Genomic DNA, 22,766 nt, shown 5'->3' on the forward strand with positions numbered 1-22,766 from the left:
TCTAACACAACGGTCAACGGGGCAACACTAACAACACAGCCGAATAAATCGAATCACTGTGTTCGCGCTCGTAAATAGATTAGCACGATGCGTTCCATTGCGTAGACGCGGTGGGTCCGCCGAGTGGACGGTTTCGCGTTTGCGTCTGGAAATCTGGGCTGAAGTTTAACTTGAGTTTATGGCCGGTGTGTAAGGTAGAGGATATACATGTCGGTGGCAGTGTTTTTATGGGAGTTTATAGGGTCGTTTTAACATCGACGCACGCGCCCACGCCGCTTCGATTCCAATTCTCTGGTGATATAAAACGACACGCCGGATGGGGTTAGTTTTTTCTCTCCCCCGACTTTATTCCCTCCGCCGCGCCATCGAGGAGGGTTTGACGCGGTCTGCGCAAACACGCACAACCCCGCCCGCCTGCGACGAGGGCTGAGAACGGCAAGGGGAATAAGTGGAGAGGTTCGAATGAATCTTTATCGCTGAACGCGAGCTCCAAGTTTTTATAACGCTCTCTCTCCCCCTCTGGGAGCCGATTTAATTTCCCCTTTTTCCGATTTTCAGTTTGACTTTGTCGGCTGAAGGGGGATGATGGTCTTCTCTTACGTACGATGGATTACATACCGCGCTGGGAATAGGAATGATTAAACGCCTCTCCCTTTTCCTCCGTCCCGGCTTTATCGGTCACGAGAGCGGAGCGGAAATCAGAATTATCCGAAATACTTCGTCACTTAGTAAAGGTTTAATTATACGCGTAAAAGATATCACGCTTTAATTCGCGGCCTGAGTCGAGTGATATATTTTTTCTTGTATTTGTACGAAAACCGTGTACAAATACCCTTCCGCTGTGTGTATCGCAGAATGTAAAATATACCGCACTTGTCCGAGGGTTGATTAAAGCAATTAGACGACCCTCGTCGTTCTGTGTAGAGATCTTCAGAAAAATAAAAACACATGTCTAAAATAAATTTAATAGGTTGCTTGGTGAATATTGAATTAATCTATTCACGTAACATAATATCCTCGGTTATGGACACGCGCTAATTTATTGGAGATAGAATAGTAGAGAGAGTGAGAGAGAGTATAATCAATGTATAAAATGGGTAAAAGAAATAATAAATAAATAATAAAGTAACAAATAATAACGTGAAACATTTCTCAAGAAGAGAAACAACGTGTGCACACTGTAAAATAAACGAGTCGTGGGGTCGCATCCGACCCCAACCTTTACCGTTAGAAGGTTAATAGTTTGCTATTACTTAGACGGCCTATAGATTAATAAAAACCTATTTTCGCGATACTGACATTTTTTAACTTCTCTCTTGAATCTTCAATTCTACAAGTTGAATTTTAACGTTACTTCCAACAATCTATTTTGACGCTAAAACAACGAAAGCGGATTTAAGACATCATCAGAGTCGAAAAGTAGTGGTTGTATTATTTATTACAATTGAAATTATACGAACCTATTTTGCTGTCTTACATGTTATAGAATCGAAGATTTAATATACAGACGAAATTTCGTCTCGGGATAGATGCAATTTAATGAGGGCGACGGCGCGCCCCGCGATTATTGACTCGGTAACAATAGATATATCCGAATTCAGGGCGCGGCTTACACGATCTTTTGTCGTTCTAAACAATTTTCCCTGTAAACAGTTTTCCCCCGGAGCTCAATCGATCACTTTTGTCCTACGTCGGCGTCGTAGTGCGGCGACGTTCCAGCGAGGAGCGATTTTACGGACGACGAACTCCGATACGCCCTCCCCCTTCCTCCACCCCTTCGTCGTACAAACTGCTAGCTATGATTCCACTGCAGGTGTCGGGTTTTCAAAATTCCCCCGGCGGTTTTGTTTGGATAAGAAAAGCGCCGCTTAAGTTACCTATCGCGAAGATATCGTGTCGCGTAAACAGATTAACCCTACGACCGACCCGCCATCCAACCTGTTAAGCTTATTAGGTCAGCATTTTTCCCCGAAGGTCTGTTTACATAGGACGAAAGAAACGATCTTTCTGAAGAGGAGGCTACTGTGAAAAGACCGAAGCATACTAAACACGATTCTATTCACACAAAGCGAAGAGATGACGATGAAGAAAAACCATCTCAGCTTCTGAGATGCGTGCAATTAATGAGATTACGTAATCGGATGGAGAAACGGATCCGTATGCAAAATGAGAAGATTTACCGGAGCAAGTGTTCGGCGAATACGACGGTTGACGGATAAAGGATCGATGCGAATTAGTCCGATTGCATGAGAAAAGAATGAATCGCGAGAGACCCGATTTCCCGTCGGCCACGTTCGTCGTCGCGAGATCACGGCGGTGGTCCGACGCGGCCATATCCCCCAGACCAATCGGCCGGCTCGTGTCTTATCGCAGTGGCGATCAATAAAGTCCCGGGAGGAGGAAAGAATCCGTTCTCCCTTCGCTGCCGCCGACGACGACGACGACGACGACGTCGTCGTCGTACCGCGACGCCGATGCGGTCGACGATGGAGATGGCGAAGGTGGCGGCAGTGGTGGCGGCGGATACAAGAGGAAGGGGCTGAAAGAAGCCAGGTTGCATAGCCGGTGGGGGTTGTGCGGGATGATGGTGGTGGTAGGACACGGAGTTGATAAGGGTTAATTTCGTACGAGGAGCCACGGTCGCGCGCATGAAAAGCGAGCGAGCAGGGGGAGAGGGGGTGAGCCTTGCGGTCCAACGACTGTGTCCGGTTGTGATTCTTGCGCCTGCCCCGAGTGACGTTCGTTCCCTCAGCGGTGGGTCTTTGCTCCTCTCTCGCTCACACCAATTACACCAACACATACACTTTCTCTCTTTCTTTCTCTCTCTCTCTCTCTCTCTTTTTCACATACGCACACACACGTCTCCTCTTTCTCTGTGTATGTGTTCCTCTCACCGTCTCTTACCCGACCACCCCCGCCGACGGCATTCGCTTCCGTTGTTCGGTCGCGCAAGCGCATTTCGATTTCGCCTCGCTCAGTCCGCATCAACGCCTCGGCGTAAACGTAACGCACGATCATCCTCGGCGGATCTTCATGCTCACATCGAGAGTCGCTTGCCGCCGAGATCGTAGCAGCTGAAACGTAAACTCACGCCGCACGTCTGAAGGCCGTTGTAGAGGTAGTTAAAGCGCTGAGGATGCCACCAGCGTCGGCCCTTGACGCTGCGTCAGTGAGATCGATGGAGAGTGGATCTATCCCGCGAAATCACGAATGTCACCACCTTTGTAGGCGCGCTCGTCCACCAGCTCGAGGAGCTCATAACGAGCGGTAACGATCAGAGCCGGCCGTTGATCAGAAATCATCGCCACCGGATTCGCTCAGGCTTATGAATAAGTTCGTTGCGACCCTTCGGCATTTCACGTCCCTCCTCTCGCAAGCGTATGGCGTACGTTTATTCGCAAAGTCATCCAGCGCTTTAATCTCCGCAATTCACGATTCATGTGTATCCATGCTGCGCTTAAATCCCTGCATTTGTATTTTTAAAGCGTGTCGAGTTAAATCAGTTTCATCACGTACGCTGATAGAAAATTATAATTCTTTTCGCCGGCAAACATATCCTTTTCTTTTATTTTAAGCGCAAAAATAGGAAGGAAAATAATTTTTCTAACAAGTGTTACTGATAATGTGCTAGTGATAATAATTTACACATGCGTTTCGCTACTACTGTAAAATATGTTTGGCGCCGAAAATACCTGTAACTTTCTATCAACGTATTTTAGCGTGTCCATTCAGACTTTTCGTCGCAGAAGAAAGATATTTCTTTTTTTTTTCGGGAAATGCGTTCACGGCGGACAAATAGTTTCCGTGAGAGAGATATCGGATCCGCGTAAAATTCGGTCCCACAAAATCAATGGCAATTACGAGCGAGTCGACAACCGAGCATCCTGTACTTAACCGAACAGCGTGGTGGTTGAAAATAGCCGCAAACGGCGAACTATATCTTCCAATTACTGCGTCGCCCTCTTTCATCGGGTTTAACGACGAGAACGTTTATTGCTCGAGCCATTGACTGCAGACATTCCGAGGAGCGACGGCGCGCGGGGGAGGAGAGGAGACTTTACGCGTTCGCGCGAAAACCCCGGAAGCCACAAAATGGATCCAAAGATTTTACGCAAATCTTCGTCCCCTTGGAAATCGGGTTAAACTGCCGTCGTCAGGGCGGACAAGTTGCCTCGCTTGCCACCGTAGATTCATTACTACGCTCACCCTCCTCTTTCGCTCGCGCTTCTCGTCGTTTTCATGCTTTTCCCTCTTCGCCGAGAATTATCTACTCGCTCCCCGTACCAATCGACGCGCACGGAGAATAATTATCCTCTGTAGGCTTACAGATAAAAGATCCCCTTAGCCCCTGTCGCCCCGCTGAAAACCTTATCCCTTCTCTTTTCTGACACGTCCTCGTAAATCACGGTAATTTGGAAGTACCGATGGCCCTCGCGGCGCTTCTTTCGCGCTGAATACGCGCAAATGACAGCCTCTTTACGCAGCGTAATAAATCTATTTCATCTTTTCATTATGCACAGTCTTATACTACAGTCTCTCTGCAAAGGTTTTCAAACGGCTCCCGACTTTTCATTCGCGCTTTTCTTTTTTTTTATTCAAGTGCTACAACAACTTATACTTCTAATTTTACTCCGTAATCCATTATCTGTGCAGTCGGCATAATAAAAGTCGCAGCCCTTTCGTTCGCAATGCTTTCGATGTCCAATAAGAGAATTCGTTTTTTAGTAATTCTCAGGAAATATATCATCCTGTTGGATACGAGGTGCAAAAATTCATTGAGAAAAAAGTGTTGCAACTTTTATTATGCCGACACTTTTATTATGCTGTACACGATAAAAAATTTGGTATTAAATTAACACATCTTACATGTCCCAAACGATCCAGTCACAATTTTTGTATTAATTTAACACAGAGTAAATGTGTTGAAAAACACAAATATTATGTCAAAAACACAAAATTAATATGATAAGCGACACTAATATATAAAAAGTGTTATTTAACACTTACGCGTGTTTGAATATCGATACAACACAAAATGTTGAGATAACATAAACACAATATGATATATGAATACACGGGTATGTAGAAAAAAGGTTAACATTATTTTAACAACGACCGATTTTAATGCAAGTACAAAGTGTTTTTTTTTTATTGTGTAAATCTTGATTTTGATTTTAAGATTAAATATGTTTTGCGGCTTTTTGCGGAAGAAATTAAAACGCGTTGCATTATCATGAAATTTATCAATCTTCTTTATGTATGAAAAAAAAAACCGGCATTAATCGCGTGTCATGTAAAAAACTAATTCTTACTTTTTCAACGTGGCGTTTCTTCTTGATTTACTATCGACGATATTTCCACTTCGTGAAAGATACATACCGGAATGATAACACAGACGGAGGGGAAGGCCGACGTTTTAAACAGCGGAGAATTAAAGCACGGAAATGTCGGGCTAAATACGATTTAACCTTGCGGCGGGATTTCAAATGGAACACTTGCTTCATTAAGGAGCTTGGAACGTCGCCTGAATAATAAGCGAGAAAGCCGGCACCGGGGTTAGAGCGAATAAGTCGTATTTTAATTTCTACAGCGCCGGGGACTTATCGTCTTCCACAATTGCGCTCTGAACGGGAAAAGCCTTTGTCGATTCAATTTCAAGTAGATGCCAGCGGATCGAAGATAATTGGATGCCGGCCCTGGTTTATTAAGAGATACTTTATTGGCATGCGCAGATGGTCTCAGCAAGAAGAAGAAGAGGAAACTAGGAGGCGGCATTTATTCCGGCGTCTCGGTTTCGCAACTTCTGGCACAACGGGAGAGAGCTATTGCCGCGGTCGCGGCATCTGGAGTTCAAGGTTCACCGGTGCCTAATGGATCGCAGGTAATTGAATGGTAGCTTTAATTGAATCACAAATTATTTGAATCTTTCCCAAGATGGAGAATTATGTTTTCGCCATAACACGCGTTTTGCATCAAAATCAATTCGTAATATCCTTGTTACTTTGTGCTACTGAATAAACATATTACCGTACAATAGTGATATTATGTAATATACATATGTACTCAACCGACTGTTTGCGCAAATATATTTACGAGCGATTATTCGATTTTTAGGTATGGCCAATTGCGATCCCGAATCTGCAAGTCCAGCAAAACGGCCAACAAATCTGCCATCAGTCTTTAAATTCGCCTTCTCAAAATCACGATGTGAATAATTGTACAAGAAATCCTCAGCAGAGGTTAAATCAGCACAATATGTCGGGCATGTTGATGAGCAACCCGCTGATTATGAATCAGCAGGGGACGAACTTCAACAATATGACTCAACAACAGCTCCTCCAGCAACAACACCAACAACTAATTCTGCAGCAACAGCAGCAGCAGCAGCTCATTCAGCAGCATATATCGCAGCAACAGCAGCCGCAGCAGCTGCTACCTCATCAGCAACAGCTGCAACATATGCAAATTTTGCAACAGCAACAGGAACCGCAACATCAAAACACGGTGGTGAATCAATTGGCGCAACAGCAAACTCCTCATTATATCAATCAACTGAATCAGCAGCCGTTGCATGTAATGCAACAGCAGCAGCAGCAGCAACAACAGCAGCAGCAACATTTGAATCAACAACAACAGCAGCAGCAGCAGCTGCATTTGCAGCAGATTCAAAAGCACAACATGCAACAACAGCAGCAGCAGCAGCATTTAACTCAGGAAGAGGTTCAGCAGCAGTCGGGAAATTACAACTCTCAACATCCCACTGAGAATTACGTGCATCATATGCAGTCTACGCAGGTTCCGAATCAAACCGCTCTTCATCCGCAACTCCATCAACTTCACCAGCATCAGATGCAACCGCAGCAACAGCAACAAAATCAACACGCTATGCAGCCTCAGTCGACGGACCCCTTCCAAATGCAAATTCAACAGTTACAACAACAACAACAGCAACAACATCAGCAACAGGTGTGCATTCAGTCGCAGTATCCGAATCAACAGATGAATCATCACACCGTGGATGCCATGCAACAGCAGCCAGGCTCCGCTGTCATGACCAACGTCAACACTACGGACATTCAAAACAGGCACAGTCGAGCGCCATCGGTCACCGACGAGGACCTAAATGCTAAACAGTTACAGCAACAGCAGCAACAACAGCAGCAACTCTTGTTGCACAATCATTCGATGCAGCGACATCACGTAGTGCAAAATGGCGGCTTGCAGAGCAGCCCCCATGAGAACGTTCAGCGGATGTACACTCAGAATCAAGTACAATATCCGGTGAGGAGCTTCGATCCTTCGAAGGGGACGAATGCGGACGGCAAGATGGGACACCAACAGCAATTCGTTCTGTCGAATCACGCGGGAAGAAGCCCGAACGCCAGTCACGCCGTCGAGGCGCAGTCTGGTATGGGACCAAACGGGCAGTCCGGCAACATGCATTTCAACAACAGAACGCCACCGTGGCAGCAGAATCGGCCCGCGGTCGTCTCCCATCAGCCGTCCCTCGTCACGGTGCAGAATATCAACTGCAATTCGTTCGACCGCGTGCCACCCCTCCATCATCACATTCCACAGGCCTCCACTTGGACCGACGAGGCCGCGCGGAAGAAGGCGAAGTCGACTAAGATAATCGTGAAGAAGCAACGCCAGCACGGCGTCGCGGAGTCGAGGACGAACAACAGTCTGGAGCACTCGACGCCGAGTCCGGTGGACGAGTTCAGCGAGAAGAATCAGCAAAATAACGGTCAGATAGGTACAACGTTTAATAACAGCGGTCCTTCGTTCCTAGAGGATCCTAGCGGATACCTCGCCCAGCAGACGGCGCTGCTGAATAGTACGATATCGAGGCAGACTGGTGTCAGTAGCTCTCAAGTAGGCCTGATGAGTAGCAATCCGAAGTCGTCGCCCCAAACCAGTCACGGCATGCATGTGCCTAACAACAACAATAACAACAACAACGCCTATCTTCCTCAACCAAAGCCTTCCTCTATCGCCAGCCCTACGAGTACCTCGTCGTTCACTTCCGTGAAGAACCACGCGACCTCGCCGGTCGTCGTGCATAGCAGCATGACGCCGACGTCGAGCAGCAGCGGCACGGATTCCGAGAGCAGTCCGTGTCAGGGCTGCGTCACCAGCGCCGACACTCAGTCCTACATTCAGGATCAGTATAAGCAGCAGATGCACCGGCAGTACCTGATGCATACGGATCAGCGCGAGGACCCCGTCACGTCGTCGACGTTCGGCGAGAGATATCAGACGAGCCAACAGCAGGCCGACTCCAGGCCGATACAGGGCGGCACTGTGAGCACCAGCCACGGGTCTCCGATCGGCACGAACAGTCCCGCGAATTCGGACACGCCGGCAGCCTCTACGCCCGGTATCTCGCAGCCGGCGACGCCGCAGAGCCTCATCTCGTCGCAGCCGTCGACGCCGCACAGTTACTCGCAACCACCGACGCCTCACTCGCACGTCTCGGGTCAGATGCCGGCGCAGACCTTGACCCCGCAACAGCCGTCGCAGTCGTTGACCGGCGGCGGCGGCGGTATGCAGGAACAGAGATCCGAGACCCCGTGTTCCGGCACGATGAGCTCCAGCGGGATTCCACCTAGCACATCGCCATCCCAAACGTCCTCCTCTACGCCGGACAATTTAGCGCCCCAGGTGAAACGGCAGACAACGACCAGGCAGAATTCTCTCGACGGTTACCAACCTCACCCGCACACCGTCAATGCAGTGTCCAGGATGCCCATCAACACCTTCGGCGGGACGTCGTCCGTGATAACAACCATGGCGAGCAGTCACACGGTTAGCAGTAATACGATCACGTCGGTCTTAGCGGGTAGGGCGAACACCGCCACCGTCTCCATAAACACACCGTCTGCGATACCGAATCCTGCCCTGCCGAATCTTCTGCCCAACAAGCCGCAGCATCAGCCGGCACAGTCCACAACGTTGGGAAATGCACCGGTTACCACTCATTCCTCTGTCCCGCACAATCAATCTTCGACGATGAGCGTATCCAAGTCGCCGCTCGAGATGGTCCAGAGCGTCGTCAGTAGCATACAAGTACCTCAGGCGAACACGAACTCGTCATTGCAGCCACAAACGCAACAGCAGCAACACCACCACCATCAACAACAGCAGCAGCAGCAGCAACATCCTCAGGCCAACGTTCAGGTTCATAACGTCCTCACTTCCGGAGGGATACTGAAGCATCCCGCAACTTCGACGTTACCACCCGGTCACATACTGGTGTCCAGCGGCGGTCAGCTCATCATGGCGAGCACCGGCTCGGCTATAAACGGCGTTATGGCGCCTCCACCGCCGAAAATCATATCGAACGCGAATTCAATGCCACCGCTGTCGGTGTCGCCGATGGTGACCAGCGTGACCGGAGCCGTCAGTCAAGTCATCCCCGCGGTAGGGGTGGCTCAGCAAGTGATAGGCCAGCCGACGGTGCTGGTGAATACCATACAGACACCGGTGCTGATACAACCCGGCGTGATGACGATGGATGGTATAAGTCAGAACGTGCAGATACCGCATCTGACGGTCGCCACCGGCAACGTGATACAGAACACCCAGTCGATCCTGGACGCGAATCAGGACGTGTCTCGGACGGTCGGCGCCAACCAGGGCATGGTGAATCGGCAGCCGGCGCTGCTGTCGCCGGAGTCGGCGATGACGAAGAAGAAGGCGTACAAGAAACGCAAGACGAATCCTCAGACCGTGGCGTCCATGTTGCACATCGCCTCCTCCCAGCAGAACGCCGGCATGCTGATGCAGTCGCAGTCGAACTTCGCGCAGCAGAACTTTCAGGCTCAGAGCATAGGCGGGCCCATGCTGCAGGCGCTCACCATCGTTCCCGGGAAGGGTGGAGCGCCGGCGCAGCTGGTGATGAACGGGCAGACCGGCGCCGCGTCCGCGCAGTTCAACGCCCAGCAGATAATCACGAATCCCCAACCGGCGCAGCAGATCAATCTCCTTCAACCGGTGAATCTGTTGAACGGCGCTACCGGGATGGTGCAGAACTTCCCTACCATTCAGCAGTTCATTGTGCCCGGCTTAGGCAGCATGGTGATGTCAGCCGACGGGACGGCCACGTTGCTGCAGGACACCGGGAACATCGGGATGCAGCTGCAGATACAGAACGTCAACGGTCAGAACGTGCTGACGCCGGTGCAGAGCCACGGCGGCATCTTCAATCCGAGTCAGAGCATATTGGCCGCTGGTCCAGCCGGTATGGTGATACGGGCGCCGCAGGCGACCGGCGGCAAGATCATCCAGCAGCACAGTCCGGGAGCGCAGTTCCTGTCGCCCAACAGCGGCCAATTCTTGGTGAACGGTACGACGTCCTTCGGCAATCAGCTGAGCCCGATAGTGGCGAACGTCAGTCCGAATCAGCAGGTGACGTTCAACGCCTCGCAGGTGAGACCGCCGAACATGCAGGGCCAGCAGGAGTTCATACAGATGAACGGGCAAACGCTGATGGTGCCCTGCGGCACCGCGCAGAACATCGCCGTGTCCTCCGCGTCGAATCAGCAGAACACCACCTTCGTCCAGCAGAACACTACGATCGTGCAGCAGCAGACGACCATGGTGTCGAACAATCAGATACCGAACTTTCAAGGGGCGACCTCGAACGCCGGGCAAACCGTCGACCCGTCCCTGAATCTCGACCACAATCAGTCGTACATCCTGAGCTCCGGTATGATCCAGGGTAAAGCGTCCTCCTCGCCCAAGAGCGGCGTCAATTCGCCGTTGTCCGATCCGAACGTCGAGCAGCAGCAGTACGTGCTCGCGAGCAGCAGCACCACCGTCGTGGAGAAGACGGCTTCGCAGAACGAGCAGCACAGTCCGCTCATGGCGAGGCATTCCGTGTCGACTCAAACCGCCGGCAATCAAACGAACGTGGCGCAGTCGGCGATGATGCGGCAAGGATCCCCGCCCGACACGACCACTCACAGTCCGGGGAACAGCCAGAGGTCGAACAGCCCGGCCGTGGACACCACCACCCACGGCGCCGCCTCGCCAGCACCCCCGATCACCGCCAGGCATCATTCGTCGTCCACGGTAAAGAGCGCGGGGTTGTGCCGTACATTTTAAGACTGCGTGGATGATTCACCTACAGTCCGCGTGGATGTTTACACGGACTTTTTCTCACGTAATCTATGGTGAAATATGATGAATCACGGTGCGAAGGGAAAGGATAAATTACTAGTTTAAATGATCAAATAGCTCAGTTATCCGGTTTTTATGTTAATTATGAAGTATTTAACATTGAAAAGTTCATAGATGCGTTAACACGGAAATTCCGCCATTTAAAATCACTCGTTGGCTTTTTAAGCGGAGGAAGGAAAGGGGAATAATCTCGCTGAATAATCATCACGCAAATGTGCTTGATTTTTCAGCCTATGGTTCATTGCGTCTCGAGCAGCGAACCGGACTCGGGCGACGCACAGGCCGCGTCGGAGGATTGGAGAATTCAGGGTATCACCACCAAGGAGATCACATTGAACCAACCGAGTCTGCACGGAAAGACCTACGTGGAGTCGACGGTGACCACTGGGATCCAGGTTGGTACCCACGTAGAGCAGGTCAACCGTCATCTAACTGTAATAGACATGCACCAGCCAGCCGATACGACACACCCAGAAAACACATACGCTGACTCACAGGAGCATATGGACACATCATCACCAAATCATTCCATTAATTCAGACACAATGGACCACTCTGCCGTGGAAGATCAACTGAGCAACAGTAAAGAAATGACGGACGTTTCTTATTCGGAGATAGAGGTCAATCCGTTGTCAATGATAGGTCACGGTCATTATCAGCCAATCCTCTATCACAGCCAGCACTATGTCCCTAGTGCGAACGTTTACCGACAGCAAGCCTTAGTGCCAGATCATGCTCATTACACCATGTTACCGGAAGTTAGCAATAAGCTCGGCGACAACCGCGCCGGTAATCACCAAATTGTACAGCATGTCGTCGAGCAAGACGAGGTTGATCAAAATTCCGAGGAGAAGCCGTTGGAACGGCATAACAGCGGCGTACCGTATTGCCCGCAAAAGTTCGTCAGCGTCGGCATCACGCCGTCCGACCTCTATCCGCATTTGTATAATTATAGGTCTGACCCTAATGGCATTGCTGTTGTTAATTATTCACCTAATAAGCCAGCCTACATTAATCCATACGTATACAATCAATTCGTATATGCGCAAGAAGGTGACGACGTTGAGGAGAGTGATTCATCGTCGGACGAACAATAGTATCTTTCTTTTCCGCGCGCGGGCTATAAAGTTGGTTGATTTTGTAAATGGATTATGAAAGTTAGACACACATCAGTGGCATTATTAGGTTGCGATCGAATTACACTCGATAATATTAAGTTTGTAATTAGTTTGTATTTAACGTTAATGATTTTTACACCTTCATTGTGGCGTGTGAGAGCGCTCGTACGCTCGTTTTATTCGTAGTGTTATTATTTAAATCCTACATTGCAATAATGTAATTGTATTATTAACGGTGTGTTGACGAATTAATCAGGAAATCGCTCCTTTTTATAATAGCGAAAAAATAAATTTTTGCTGAACAATATCCTTCTGATAAAAATCATATAATTTCTTAATGAACATATACCCGATAAACGAAAAAAAAAAAAAAATACCTTGCAACGAGCATGCGTAAGCAGAGTTTGAGTTTGTCTCTTTGGTATCATTATCGTTTTTGCATGCGTCGATGAATCAAATAGGAATATGCCGCGTGAATCCTGCATCGAAAGCATCGGAGACATCGCAGTTCGAGCGCGACAAATTTTTCATTTCACCGTTACATTCCTTTTTTAATTTTGTTTCGCTCTTCATGCTACATTCATATCGCGTCCCATCGGCTTTGTCTCCTGTGCTCGCTCGAGAGACACCCGTGAGATCCTTGCGGACCACGCGTGAAGCGGGGTTTAAGATAAAGAAAAGACAATACATCGGCACTGATACATTGAAATGATATTAGCATGCGATTGGTAGGCTTGTGCCTGAGTTGATCGAGTTGTATTTGACAGATCTATACGTCAGAGACGTTGAAGCAAGCCGAAGGTGTGGTGAGCACGGTGAGGTGCGAGGGCAGGGAACATGCCCTCGGCCGCGGAATCAAGCGAAAGCTGGACTCCATCCATTCCATGCATTCTACTCTGCATGAAGACCAAGATGGTCAGTATTGTATGGTACTCTTAGACCTTAATCGTATATACAAGTAGTTGACAGTACTTCCGCTTAGTAGCAAAAGTATTCTGCGAAGAAACTTTGATATTTAATCCGAACGCGACGAGCAGAGCGGTAGTATAGATCGATATCTGAGCTTTCAATGTAACCGTGTATCATACATTCAAAAGCAAGGAGAGAGGGAGTATAATTTCAAAATTGATATATCTGTACTTTTTACTGTTTTGGATATTCACTTGCTAATTAATTTATATATATATGTATGATTTCGCGGTGAACATTGGCTGAACGTTTCTACGAAGCATGTTGTAAAAAAAGTTTCTTTGTCAGGATGTTTTTTGCGATTTGTTCTTCGCGACAGTGAGCAACGTGAAGCATCGATTGTTCGGTACATCGATACACGTCAAGGTTTTCACGGGCAGAAGACGACGACGGTGCTTCCCGTTGCTCCTCGTCGCTGTGACAGTTATCGGACGAATGTTATTATTAAGAGTGCTTCCTCGTAGTACGCCTTTGTTCCTTAAATCGTTTGTAACTTAGATAAGTGCATGCCCGATAAATTATCTGATCATCGGCGCGCGATCTAACTCGGTACGTCATCACTTTGCCTCACCATTGGTTCACTTATTGCGCTTGTGCATGCTTGGTAATGTCGTTGCATGGCGAGGTGTGCGCACGTCCGCGTTGCTTTTCACGTGGCTTCGTCGCTTCTCTCGTATAGAGCAGCTTCTCGCTCTTTCTCTCTTCCGCGAACGCTCGGGATTCCAGCGTTAAAAAAGCGGACGCTGGATCGCGCGAGCGACGACTCCTGCGTCGCTTCGCATTCTCGCGACTTCACACACCGGAAACCATCCGCTGTATCATGCGAACCGAGCACTCGGTGGCCGAGCTCTCTCCGAGGCGGTCTATGCTCTCCGATAGCGAGCTATTATTCGTCGTAACGATTCGTCGCGTTTATCAATCACGTTAACGAGATGTCGAGAGGAGCAGGTAAGTGGCGCCAGTTTGCTAAAAAAAACGAAAACGAAAAAGCTCTTTCGTTCATCATGTGTACGAGAGTCACCGACACATCGCTTGCGGGAATGAAGAAATAACCGTTGTGACATTTGTAAATAATGTCCTGGAAGGTATTTTTTTGCGTTTACTAATTGGCTGTCAGGTTTGTTAATACCATTACCCTCGCAATTACATTCTCATCCGAGTGGCCAAGGGGCTTGAATCATACGTTCATTTCGGAAGGGGTGTGGCTCACTACCGTGTGTTATCTCGACGTACCTTGTACATAAACATCCTCATGTTACATGTACGGCATGCGCATATGTACTCCCGAGGAGATAAGGCGGTTTGTTCTTTTTTTCTCTCTCTCGAGTTGTCACCGCACACTGTCTACGATCGAGAAACGTTCACAGTAGAATTGGGGAGTAAAGATAAGGTGCTAATGTCAGGTGTTGATGATTAAATCGATCCTATATTTAGGATTATGTATCTAAGACAAGTGAATGCAATTGTTCAACTTAGATTTAACATCGGATCAATGATTGTACAAAAATGAAAATGGATTTCTATGTATTCTTCTTTCTATTTCGGCGTTAGAAGAGAAATGAAAAATACGATAATGTGTGCATTAGTTAAATAATTAATTGTTTAAATAATTGTCCAAAATTTTAAACGCTTTGGAAATGTAAATTTTTGCATCGCTACTTGTATAGATTCGATATTTAACATACAGTTATTGTACATACAAGTTTCTGCAAACGAAAAATTTAGAGAACAAAAGAAGTAATATTCACATTGACAAGATCATTGCATGTGCTCGTACCATCTGATATTTCATACCGCCTCTGATCTCGCCTACCACCATTGAATGAAGCTACTAATCATTTTTAACGAGCACACATGCGAGCAAGAAGCACATTATTACTACTGAACGAGTAGTTCAACCATCAGTTTCGAACATCCCTCTGCGACACGCACCATAAGCATACCGGAACGTTTTGCTATTATGCGTTGCACACCTTAATCGAGACTAATACAGATATATCAGGCAGAAACTGCGCGGTCTCGTGTCACGATATGCCGTGCAAAACGCAATAGCGTACACATCGTTGTAAGATAAATTCAAATCAATTACAGCACGAAATGAAATTTTGATAAATAATTCGTGCCACTCCGGTAATTGCGGCATTACAAACAATTGTACCGACAAAGTATTTAATACGTAGTATTGTGAGTCCTCGAAACAATCGATATTTGAAAATAAAGTGTAAGATCCGTCGAGATGTATTTTATCGTCAATATTCCGCGAATAAAATTGTTCTGGCGAGAAAAAAAGTATCACCGTCAGTTCTTCACAAAAATCGAAGATATCCTTCGATTACTGCGAAATAAATACGCGGTTTTCCTTAATCTCGTTTCGTGATTTTGACGTTTCTTAAAATTACGTCGTCAGCAGGAGTCCGCGACAGTTTCCTATCTAATGTGTCTGTACGAGAAGTGTTTTTTTTTTGTTTCGGACATGGGCTTTCTTTATGTCACTTTCTTTTCTGAATCACGCGAAATCAGCCGCAGTCAGCCGAGATTACAAGTCTCTGAAAAATACCGTGCCTTGTTTGGAACCCCCAGTAGCTGAGACAAAGGACGTAGACGACGGGAACCAATGGAAACTGATGGTCGGTGAGCTAGTGTGGGGCGCAGCAAGAGGAAGTCCGGCCTGGCCGGGGAAAGTCGAGTCTTTGGGCCCTCCGGGTACAATGACGGTTTGGGTCCGATGGTATGGGGGCGGGGGCAGTCGCACCCAGGTCAATGTCAAGACCCTCAAGTCCCTCTCTGAAGGCCTCGAGGCGCACCATCGCGCCCGTAAAAAGTTTAGGAAGTGAGTCGCCCACCCCGACAGGGATGAACTATTCAAAAGATGAGAGCCTCTTTAAAAATGTTGTTTTTTTTCCACAATATATTTCGCCGAGACGGAAATTGAGGGGGAAATAGAAGGGGAGATGCTTGAGTGTTAGTTACTAAATTTTTTTCTTACGTTCGGCATACTTGGCTTGAGATGATGTGGATCTTTTCGCGTCTCAATTCGTGTATTTATTTTTAGTCTTACATTAAATATCTCAGAAAAGTTCATTAGGCCACATTATCTTTCAAGATAAATTCACAGGACGCACGCGATGTTAATTTTATCGTGTTTAAATTAATCATAGTCACATGGTCTTCTCTTTTTTAGGAGAGAAAACAGACGAAAATCGATAAGTGCTATATGAAGTATGTGTTTGCACGGGATGTTTTTTTTTATCGCTTTATATTGTACATCTTAATGATATCATATGATATATTCCTTGGCCATTTTCGAGAATCGGTTATTAAAATTTAACTCGAAAAGAAATGCTCCAGCTATGCGAGTGCTTACCACAGTAATGAATGCATTCTAACGTAGCTTTAAATTTATTAAATTCCTTCCTTCTTCGGAAGAAAGCTCTTGCATACCGTCGATGACTGTAATTATAGCATTTATTAGCAAGCCAACAGCCAATTAAATCTATCTTGCACAGCTTATTGCGTATCTGTGGTTCGATATTCTTCTTATTAACTCGCCAAAGGATATCGATACTCTTATTGATATATATATAAGTATATATACATACACACATTTATATGCTGTGGGTATTAATATGTTAAATGATTCCGTTCTGATCTCAACCATCTTTCTTTTTATATTCCCCTGTCTTTTCTATTCTGTATCGTTAAATATTTAACTGTAACACACGATCACGTGGAAAAAGAAAAAGATTGGAAACGTCAGTATTAATAAATCCGTGCGTTTTTCTTCTTTCTCCGAAAAAGTCTAAATCACCATGGTTCGCGGTGTTGCTTCTCGACGAGAAACTATGCGCGTTATAATTTTAATCTAGCCGTATCGCCATTTACTGATGCTTGACAGAACCCTATTTTAGTCGCGACTGTGTTTAGCTTCTAGATCCACGATTTCACTGTTGTCTGATTGGTCGGCTCGCACGTACCGGTCGCTGGTAATCATCTGTACTAACTGTACGATTTTCTCCTTCCTCCCCTATTTTTCTAGAAGTCGTAAATTGAATATGCAATTGGAAAACGCGATACAAGAGGCGATGGCGGAACTGGACAAGATGACGGAGGCCTCCAGCGACCAGAAAAATATGAAAAAGTCGCCGAAGGTGACCTCGCTGCCGGCCACCAGCTCTAAGGGTGTCAATAGCGCCGGCAAATCGGAGGCCAAGAGATCGTCGAAGAGGTCCGTGGCTACCGTGGATCATGCCAAAATCGAACAGAAACAATGCCGGTGATCCATGTCGATCATGGTCGTTTAATGCATCGGTACGAATATCGGCAGTCGATGACTCGCAAATCGTGAGGGAGCATCGAAGATCGTTGCGCAGAAATGTAATTAGCCGGCTCATTCAGTTTAATAAATTACCGACGAATTGATGAAATTAGACGTTCTCCCAATGAATCACCGATGATCAATTTCTGTTCGCTTCGAACGAGCCAAGTCGTAACTCGCGCAATCTTTCGCTCGCGTCCGGATTCGTGTTGTCGATATGCAAAGCGTATCGCGTATCTCAAAACCTACTATTCATCGCTTAGAGGCAATTTTATCAGTTTCAATTTTATCACAGGTACAATTTCGCGCGACAGATAGAGATTTGATCACGCGTCACTATTCTAACTCAACGACGGCTCAAGCGAGAAATCTATTGGTGGAGAGGCATGCGATATGCTATGAAATTATTGCGTACGGATCACCTCAAGCATGTCGCATACTGAACCACGGTGATCGCTGTGATTTACTGCTCTCAGACAAGACATTCGCTGCTCACAGTCAAGACATTCGGCGGAATCATTCACGAGGATTTTATCTTCGAGCGTGATCGTACACACGTAAACACAGTCTTGCTTCTAAACGTTGCAACTTTTTGCCATTCATACAGTTTAACTGATACGCTTCGGGACGCTCGCAGTATTGTCTGATTATTGTACGGAGAGCGTCTCTGGATTATAATCAAAAGTACGTCTATGATTTGCTCGAATGAGAGAAAGAGTTTTCCTTCGACGCGAAATCAGCGGATCGTGGGAACGCGACGCTAAACACACAGTCGTATTACAACACGGTCTCTATCTCTCTCTCTCTCTCTTTCTCTTTCTCACGCGTGAGAGTGGCATCGGCGTTTTCCTTTCTCGTAAATTCACCGACGAAGCCTAAGTAGCGTAGGAATAAGTATTATCGGTTGCAACATCCTCAGTGCATTCTTCTGTTTGCGACCAGCGGTATCCATTTGATAGGCGAATGTTCGAGCGTGTAAAATTGCAATTGCATGATTAATGGCGAGATACAGTGAGAAACACTACGGCCGATTTACTGTTGTACGAAATAGGCCTACGGCATACGTTCTTAAATTATATACCCCACATGTGTGTATGTAATCATGTACAGAGAGAGAGAGAGAGAGAGAGAGAGAGGGAGCGAGAACAAGACGATGAAACGATAATTTTCCACAGGCATTTTTGCGCCAATAAAAGCACATTCGGTCACATTTCTCATAGGGACGCATGGTTTTGTCATGCGGGTTTTATTCAACGATTACTCGTCCGCATATTCCGTTAACGCAAAGTAAGACGAGCGAGGCAGCGTTTTAAATGCGAATGCATTTTATGCAGGCGATGCGTATTGAACGATCTCTCAGTTACGTGTGGTTTTTACAGTTTTCACGCACGCTGAAGTCGGAATCACATGAGTGTTTCCTAAAGGTAACGTTACTCGTCCGTATCCGAGAGCGATCGTACAAGCACACACATACACAGATACACAACGCATACACACATATATACACAGGAGTATAGTTTTAAAAAGATATTTTTGCGAATGAACCTCATTACCCATAGAGAGTAACGCATTTTTTTAGAGGGCTATACACGCGGAACGCGAGAAACATTGTTTTACCGCGATAACGCCGGGCTACAGGCTCGTCGGGACCGTTTTAAACCTATGTATCCGCATACGCAGGACGCTCTTGACCTGCGTGATCATTTTTTCAACGATGTTCCTCGAACTCTGTAGACCTGGGGCACGCTGTGACTGAATAATTGACGGGTCGATTTTGTATATAGTAATGAAGCGACCGGAGTCCGCCGCAGAGCGCGGTACATCCGCGGTTTTTAACAGGTAAACGCGAGCAACTGATTTTTAACCGTTGGTTTATATTCATCCACATTTCTCCACGTCACGGCGTATTCGTGTTACGTGACATGTGGCAAATTTCTACTCGAGTCTCTAGATCGTTTGAAAAAAAGTCACGTAACGCTAACGATAAATTAATCGAAACGGAACTTCGACGTACGATTTAGAATATCGATCTCGAGTTCCCCGAAAGATTCTCTAGGTTCCTTTCGCCTTTCGTTTCCCTCCTTTGCAATTATTAGGTCGGTCGAAAGATTCGGTTCGAATTTTTCGGAGCATTATCGAGATAAATCGGGTAACACGTTCGCACACACGATAGACAATAAAATAGATGCAAGTATCAAAAAGGGATCGCGCGGTTTTTGATTCACGTTTATCGCGACTCACGACCTTTGATTTGCCCGAGGGAAGTTCGCGTGCGTCCTGAATCCTAATCGGTGCCGAGAAACACCGGAAACGTTCGCTGCAACCGCACCGGCCGCGTAAAGACACTTAACTACAAAACGGGTCCGTACAGACTTTCTAGTGTTACATTACGCCTGTAAATATGCCAACGGTGATGATAATTAAGTCGTAATAACGAATATAGCGCAGATGTGGTGGAAAGGCCGAGGAGTTCACGAGTAAATAGCTAAATCGTTTAGGAGAACGCACGCGACGAATCCGTAAGCTCAGGTCTGCTCGTGCGATTGAATCGGAGCTATCAGCTATATCAAAAGAAAACTGCTTCACTGTGTGTATCCGTGAGTTGACATCGCATACCTTTCGCGAAAGGCGGTCTTTCCGCAAATAATAACGTCTCGTCCGAGCCGTATGATTTTCGGTCTTCTTCAGCGAAACGGAAAGAAAATTGTTCAAGTTGCGTCTTATTTTGAAACGATTAGACTTTCGTGTGTATGAAAAAAAAAAAAAAGGATCGTCGAAGTTTTTACGAAGTATACCCAGAATATTTTCCTTCGTATCGCGTTAATCTTTTCTGCAATAGTGACGTTTGACATACATACACCTTGTATATCACGCTGTAAGACAAGTTTCATGGTTAACTCGATTTCTCTATGATTTCGACGTAGGCCACTTTTATAAGCGTCAGCGCGAAATGTAGACCATCTAAATGTTCGTGTAAATATCAGGATCTTGCAAAACGTCGTTGGATCGTCTATGATTTCATTGGCTCCAAAGATGAGTCATTTTACAAGCGCGAAATCAGACGACAACCTGAAAGGTGGCCAAAAGTGGCAGATATATCGATTGAATCTGGTATGTACTGTTTCCTCAAATAAAAGAATACGACTAAAAATCCAACGGACTATCTTTTGCAAGCACCTAATATTGCGAGCGAGTTTCCCAGTGCGCGCTTCTACTTAAGGACAATTATATCAAAATAAATCAAAAGCACGCGATATCACGTATTACTGGCTAAGTTTCATAAATAAAAGCAAAAGAGAAAGGAATCTTCGACAGAGAGGAGAATCGTATTCTCGCTTCACGTGACACGGTTCGTAGCGTTTCATCGTGACCAAGCGCGTTGCATACGCACATGCGACGCGGCGTTTTATTTGATAAATGGCGAAAGACATATCACTGGCCGCGGATGAAAAAAAAAAATTTTTTCGATATCTGCACATTTTCAGCAAAACGTACCGTGCGAAAATGAAATAAAAAAAGTGAAAAGGAAAAAAATAAATCATAGAGACAGAATTTAAATACGTAAATGGCTGGCATCGCTGTACACGTACATAACACAACGGGACCGTTTAAAGTTAAGGTAATTTTAATTTTATCCGATTTTCTTCGCTCCAAATTATCTCGAATAAATCGGAGTGGTCGAGGCTCGTTTTCGCAAATCTCAGCAGCTACGAAATTTGTAAAAACTGATAGTAACTCGAGAATCTATGTATTTCGAAGTTAGATAAATTTGCTTGGGTTAGAATGATAATTATCTTGTAATTTTTACTGTAATTTAGTTACTCTCGATAATATTTAATTTTTTAATTATCCTACAATATTCTGACATAATGCATACGAAGAAATATTTATCGGCAGCTTACGCGCATTAAATATAATATTCACGCGCATTTCTCCGAAAAATGAAAGGCGATAATCGACAAAACGTGTTTCTTGAGAGCTCTTAGCCTCGTAGATGTCGACTTTTGCGAGAACGGCGCTCGATACGGCGCGTAGGTCTTCGCTAGTTTTTCTCTTCTAGGATCGATGTGAACCATAGCTTGCCGAGAGTACTTCTCCCTTCGCTCTCTCGAGCATGAAACGCGAGAGTGACCGTAGCTTAAAAACCAGTGAAAACTTACCTCAGTGACATACACGCAAGAATCAAACGTCTTAAAAAAAAAAAAAAAAGAAAAAAAGAAAAAAAGAAAGAAAAAAGAGAGAAGGGAAAGAATCGAGAATATATACTGTAGTGCCGCGATGTCCTTTGTATATTTTCCAAGATATTGTAAATAGATATACATACGCCTTATTGGTAAATCACGCCGTGCGACGTACGGTCGACGAGCGCCGTTATTTAATGCTAATGCGAATGTCGGCGGACGGTGTTAATTAAGTACATACGAGCTGTCGAGCGAACGATGTCGGGATGTGTAATATCACGCGTCTCCGTCAACACACAGCGAAAATTGTGGCTTCTAATTATTTCAATCGTCGCGACGGATGGGAAAGGGGGGGGGGGNAGCTATTTTATAAGAACATTCTTTACGGGTGTCGTTGCATGACGTAGATAGAATAACGTTTAATATACGCCACATTTTTATACAACGCCAAATGAAAGTAAAACGGGAGAAGTAATCCTTCAATTGATATTCTACCGCGCGCGCAGCTTACACGGAGACGTGTCCTCGACGTACGGTACGCTATTCCGTTCACGGTGAATCATTTCGTTCTTCGCATTTCGCTTCGGAAAAAATTTACCACGATCGGAGATAAATTTTCCTTTTGTAGAAGCAAACTTCATTCTCGATCGCTCAGCCAGCTCGACAGCGGAAATTTAACGAAGGGCCTAACATCGTCGCAAAATCGTGCGCGTCGCGTCGCGTCGACTGGACGGAGAAACACGACATAGCGTAGAGAGCTCGACGATTTAAAACGTGCAGACGACTATTAAATACGCGCGGCGAATCTTTTGGAGAACTATATACCGATAGTTATTGCGAGCGTGAGTGAGATTCACGAGATTTTCGGCAGATATTTATTGCTATTATTATTTATCAAAAGTAGAGTATATATATATTTACGGAGCGTTTCGTTCGCTTGTTGTGTTTTGAGAGAGATATAACGAAACGAGCATGCAGGCCACTTTTATCCCCTGTAAC

At 46.2% G+C, this 22,766-nt stretch overlaps 1 protein-coding gene across 3 annotated transcripts in view; it reads left to right on the top strand.

Moving 5' to 3' along the window:
* Positions 1-21,803, top strand: part of LOC106744813 (homeobox protein 5-like) — a 268,696-nt gene extending 246,893 nt beyond the window's left edge. The window contains exons 4-9 of one of the 3 annotated variants that reach the window (XM_014619852.1): positions 5,733-5,881; positions 6,115-11,076; positions 11,415-11,579; positions 13,070-13,217; positions 15,852-16,101; positions 17,308-21,803. In XM_014619852.1, the coding sequence (XP_014475338.1) occupies positions 5,733-5,881; positions 6,115-11,076; positions 11,415-11,579; positions 13,070-13,217; positions 15,852-16,101; positions 17,308-17,548 (5,915 nt within the window). In that variant the 3' untranslated portion in view covers positions 17,549-21,803. The remainder of the gene's footprint in view (positions 1-5,732; positions 5,882-6,114; positions 11,077-11,414; positions 11,580-13,069; positions 13,218-15,851; positions 16,102-17,307) is intronic. The other 2 variants (XM_014619853.1, XM_014619854.1) reach the window with 2 other exon arrangements.
* Positions 21,804-22,766: the final 963 nt, after the last annotated feature.

The sequence above is a fragment of the Dinoponera quadriceps genome, unplaced genomic scaffold, assembly GCF_001313825.1.
Source record: "Dinoponera quadriceps isolate SergipeBrazil2010 unplaced genomic scaffold, ASM131382v1 scaffold1308, whole genome shotgun sequence".
NCBI lineage: Eukaryota > Metazoa > Arthropoda > Insecta > Hymenoptera > Formicidae > Dinoponera > Dinoponera quadriceps.